The 3,310-nt window shown below is 40.9% G+C and overlaps 1 protein-coding gene across 1 annotated transcript in view; it reads left to right on the forward strand.

The window, feature by feature from the left end:
• LSM11 (LSM11, U7 small nuclear RNA associated) overlaps positions 1 to 2,869 on the forward strand; it is a gene marked incomplete at its 5' end in the record, with an annotated part of 12,602 nt that extends 9,733 nt beyond the window's left edge. Inside the window, 1 exon segment of the mRNA XM_008584867.1 lies at positions 478 to 2,869. Within this exon segment, the coding sequence (XP_008583089.1) occupies positions 478 to 888 (411 nt within the window).
• Positions 2,870 to 3,310: the final 441 nt, after the last annotated feature.

The raw sequence follows: 3,310 nt of genomic DNA on the forward strand, positions 1-3,310 counted from the left end.
GGGTTGCGATCCGTTGCTGGTCACGAAAAAAAAGACAAAAAGGAAAAAAAAAAAAAAGAAATTAAGATCACTGAGCTCCATTACCAGGATTTCCTAGAGGGAAATCTTTATTGCTGCAAACCAGGTATGCCTGTACTGAGAGTTCTTCCTTAGTCTCTCTTCTTGTGCTTCCAGCTAATCTCAGATGAGTCTGTGCTTCTAACCTGCATATTATTTGAGCAACAAGTTAACTCTTTAAGGCTTAAAAGTCTTTCAGCTTTATACCATGGAAATAAGTAGGTGCCTTTTCTCTTGACATATGTATCGGTTTATCTGACTTATGGCTAGAAATAGAAAACTCATTATTAACTTTTTAAAAGATGAAAAGCAAGGTGTCCACAGATCATAATTAAGGAATCTGGTCTTTTTCTGAATGTTGAAAGGGGGATATTGAAGGGTAAAGAGAAGGCTAATATTTGTCATTGCTTTCCTTAAAAGCTATTTGATCGGCTGAAACTTCAAGATTCCTCCAAGAAGGAAGCAGATTCTAGGTCTGCAGTTGAAGACTCCACTCTGTCCAGATACTCCCAGACATCTACTTGGAAGGTGGCTTCAGTGTGGGGAAGAGGAGACACTGACAGGGGTTCACGCAGGCGTTCCCGTTCCGTCCCTTCTTCCCTGCAGGCATCCGCAAGGGAGGAATCCAGGTCAGAGATGTCAGGGAGGACTACACGGACAGAAGGGTCCAGTGCAGGAGGTACCTTTTCCAGGGCTACCACCCTTTCTAGGGGCCAGTCCTGTAAGAAAAAGCGAAAGCCGAAAGTTGATTACCAGCAGGTATTCACTAGACACATAAATCAGATTTTCATTCGAGGTGAGAATGTCCTGCTGGTTCATCTTGCACAGTGACCAGCTCAGCCTCACTTAAGCTTTGGTTTTTAGAAGTAAAGTGCATGAATTGCTGCTCTGCTGTATCTTAGTATCTCAGTGAAACTCTGAGTTGGAATGATTCCCTCTGGTCCTGCATATGCAGAGGACAGAGCAGGCTCGGTCCTCTGGAAGTTGAGCTCAAGGGGAGGACAGGTCTTGGGAGGGTAGTTGTTTGCATTAATATTAAGGCAAAAGCCATACATAGGTACCTGCATCTGATGTGGTATTATGGTCTACTTCAGACTCTCAAACCAAATATGAGTATAAGATCTTCCATTTGACTTAAGGGTCACACAGTATGAATGGAATTCACTATTAGAGACTATAGAAAGAAATTGTCTCAGAAAGAATTATCTCATTTCTAAAAGCTAGTGACCTGAGTACTCATGAATTTGATTCTAAGAATAGCAGTGTGAATTGCCCTGGAGCCCTGCACCTCCATGTTGTGACTGACCTTTGTATTTTGCTCTGCACTATTCTTTCTTGATCAAGAAATGAAATTATTATCTTGAATATCTATATGATTAAGGAACATTACCAGCTTACGTACGGGTAAAATTTGGATTGGTGGTATGCTCAAAGCAGCTAGCAATGAATACTCTATTTTGATCCTCTCCTTATTATGGAAAGGAGTACAGGACCTCATCAGTCTTCCCTTACCAGAGGTAGCCTCTGCAAATGGCATACCAGACGGGACTATAAGATGCTTGTGTGGTGGCTTCTTGTCCTTCTCTCTGACTTCTGTGGCATGGTGCTAGTGCATGTACCTGTGGTATTGCTCCTCTGTATGTAGTGTGAACTGTCCTGTGAGCTTTATGGCAGGAGACTGTGACCTTCATGTCTGGCTTCAAAGAGTTCTGGGGGAACTCAGTAATACACACACATCACACAGCTGAGAGTCCCCTTTCCAGGCAGGGCTGGCCTTGTGGAGAGTATCTTTCAGAATGGTTTTGTCATGAAACACAGGTGTTAGTTTTGTTCCCTTGTGTCAGGCCAAAAAGGTTCTCAAAAAGTACAGTGGGTAGTGTCTGAAGGGACACTTTACTCACAGCCTGACTTAAGTAACAGGCACGCCATAGCACCCACAAATGCTTCTACTTGAATCATATTATATGCTTTTCTCTATCATCAGTGCAGAATAGGCTGCATCTTGACACAGACTGTTAGGCAATATTGCCTCTTTTGTTTTGTTAGTTTATGTTTGGTTTTATCTTGGATAACTTGTATTCAAAGTGAAAATAAGAAATAACTAGCTAGTTAAAATGTATGAAAAGAAAAATTTTTCCTGCTCTATTTGTTGTGTAACTTAGATAAGCTTTCTGTGAAGCAGGGTGACTAAAGTTGAGGGAGCTGGGACACCTAGTCCTTCTGCTAGCTGGACTACTGGTTTATCATACAGTGAAAAGTGAGAGGACTTCCCCTCTGTGCCTCAGTTTTTTCCCATTAGACACCTACCTCATAGGGGCATTGAGACAAAGAATTTTAGAAAGGCATTTTACAGTCTCTAAACATGTTTAAGTGCCATGAGTAATTTTTCCTAACTCTATTTCATTGCTTTGTAAGAACTCTATGTCTTATGAGCAAGGTAGGTGCTACATAAGAAAGTAATCTTCATAGGTGTCATAATTATGATCTTGTTGTAACTCGCATCAGAAGGCAGTGATATCTTCAGAAATTATTTTCCGTATTCCATTTCTTCTTCCCAAGGGAAAATGGAAGTTCTCTGAAGAGTAACATTTTTTTGCTGCTCCCCCCACATCCCAGCCCCCCCCCTTTCTGATCATTATCAGAAAGGATTCCCTTGAACTTTTCAAGGGGTTTATATGATAGTACCAAAGGGAGAATGAACATCTAAAAATGACACATCCCCAAAGGGGAATTTGTGCAAGTTTTTTGTTTTTATTTGTTTTTATTTATTTATTTTTTTATTATTATTATTTTTTTTTTGTCTTTTGTCTTTTTCCGTGTCCAGCAACGGATCGCAACCCTCAGTGTTGCCCCCGTACTGGACCGGGGACCGGCAACGGGATTGCAACCCTCGGTGTTGCTCCCGTGCCTCGCTCAGCCAGTGAGCGGGAACCGGTCTTTTGTTTTTATTTTTAAATGCATTTTAAAGTATACTCTAGAGCCAGATCAGATGCATTTAAGTTTATAGTGGTTCCAGGTTACAAACTCAGGTGAACAATTATCTTTGGAATCTGCCAGTCTAAATTCTCTTCTAAGTAGTGTGTCCAAAATCTCACAGTTACCAAATTAATAGTTGTCTTGTTTAATCATCAGGTGATGCTCTTTATCAGTTTTCCTGGTGTGGCTATCCTCATCCATCTATCCTCTTGTCCCTCAGCTAGAAACTGTAGTGGATACTGTATTTTCCCAATAATGTAGAAATTTGTAATCAAAG

This window comes from Galeopterus variegatus, unplaced genomic scaffold (genome assembly GCF_000696425.1).
Source record: "Galeopterus variegatus unplaced genomic scaffold, G_variegatus-3.0.2 Scaffold3392, whole genome shotgun sequence".
Classification (NCBI taxonomy): Eukaryota; Metazoa; Chordata; class Mammalia; order Dermoptera; family Cynocephalidae; genus Galeopterus; species Galeopterus variegatus.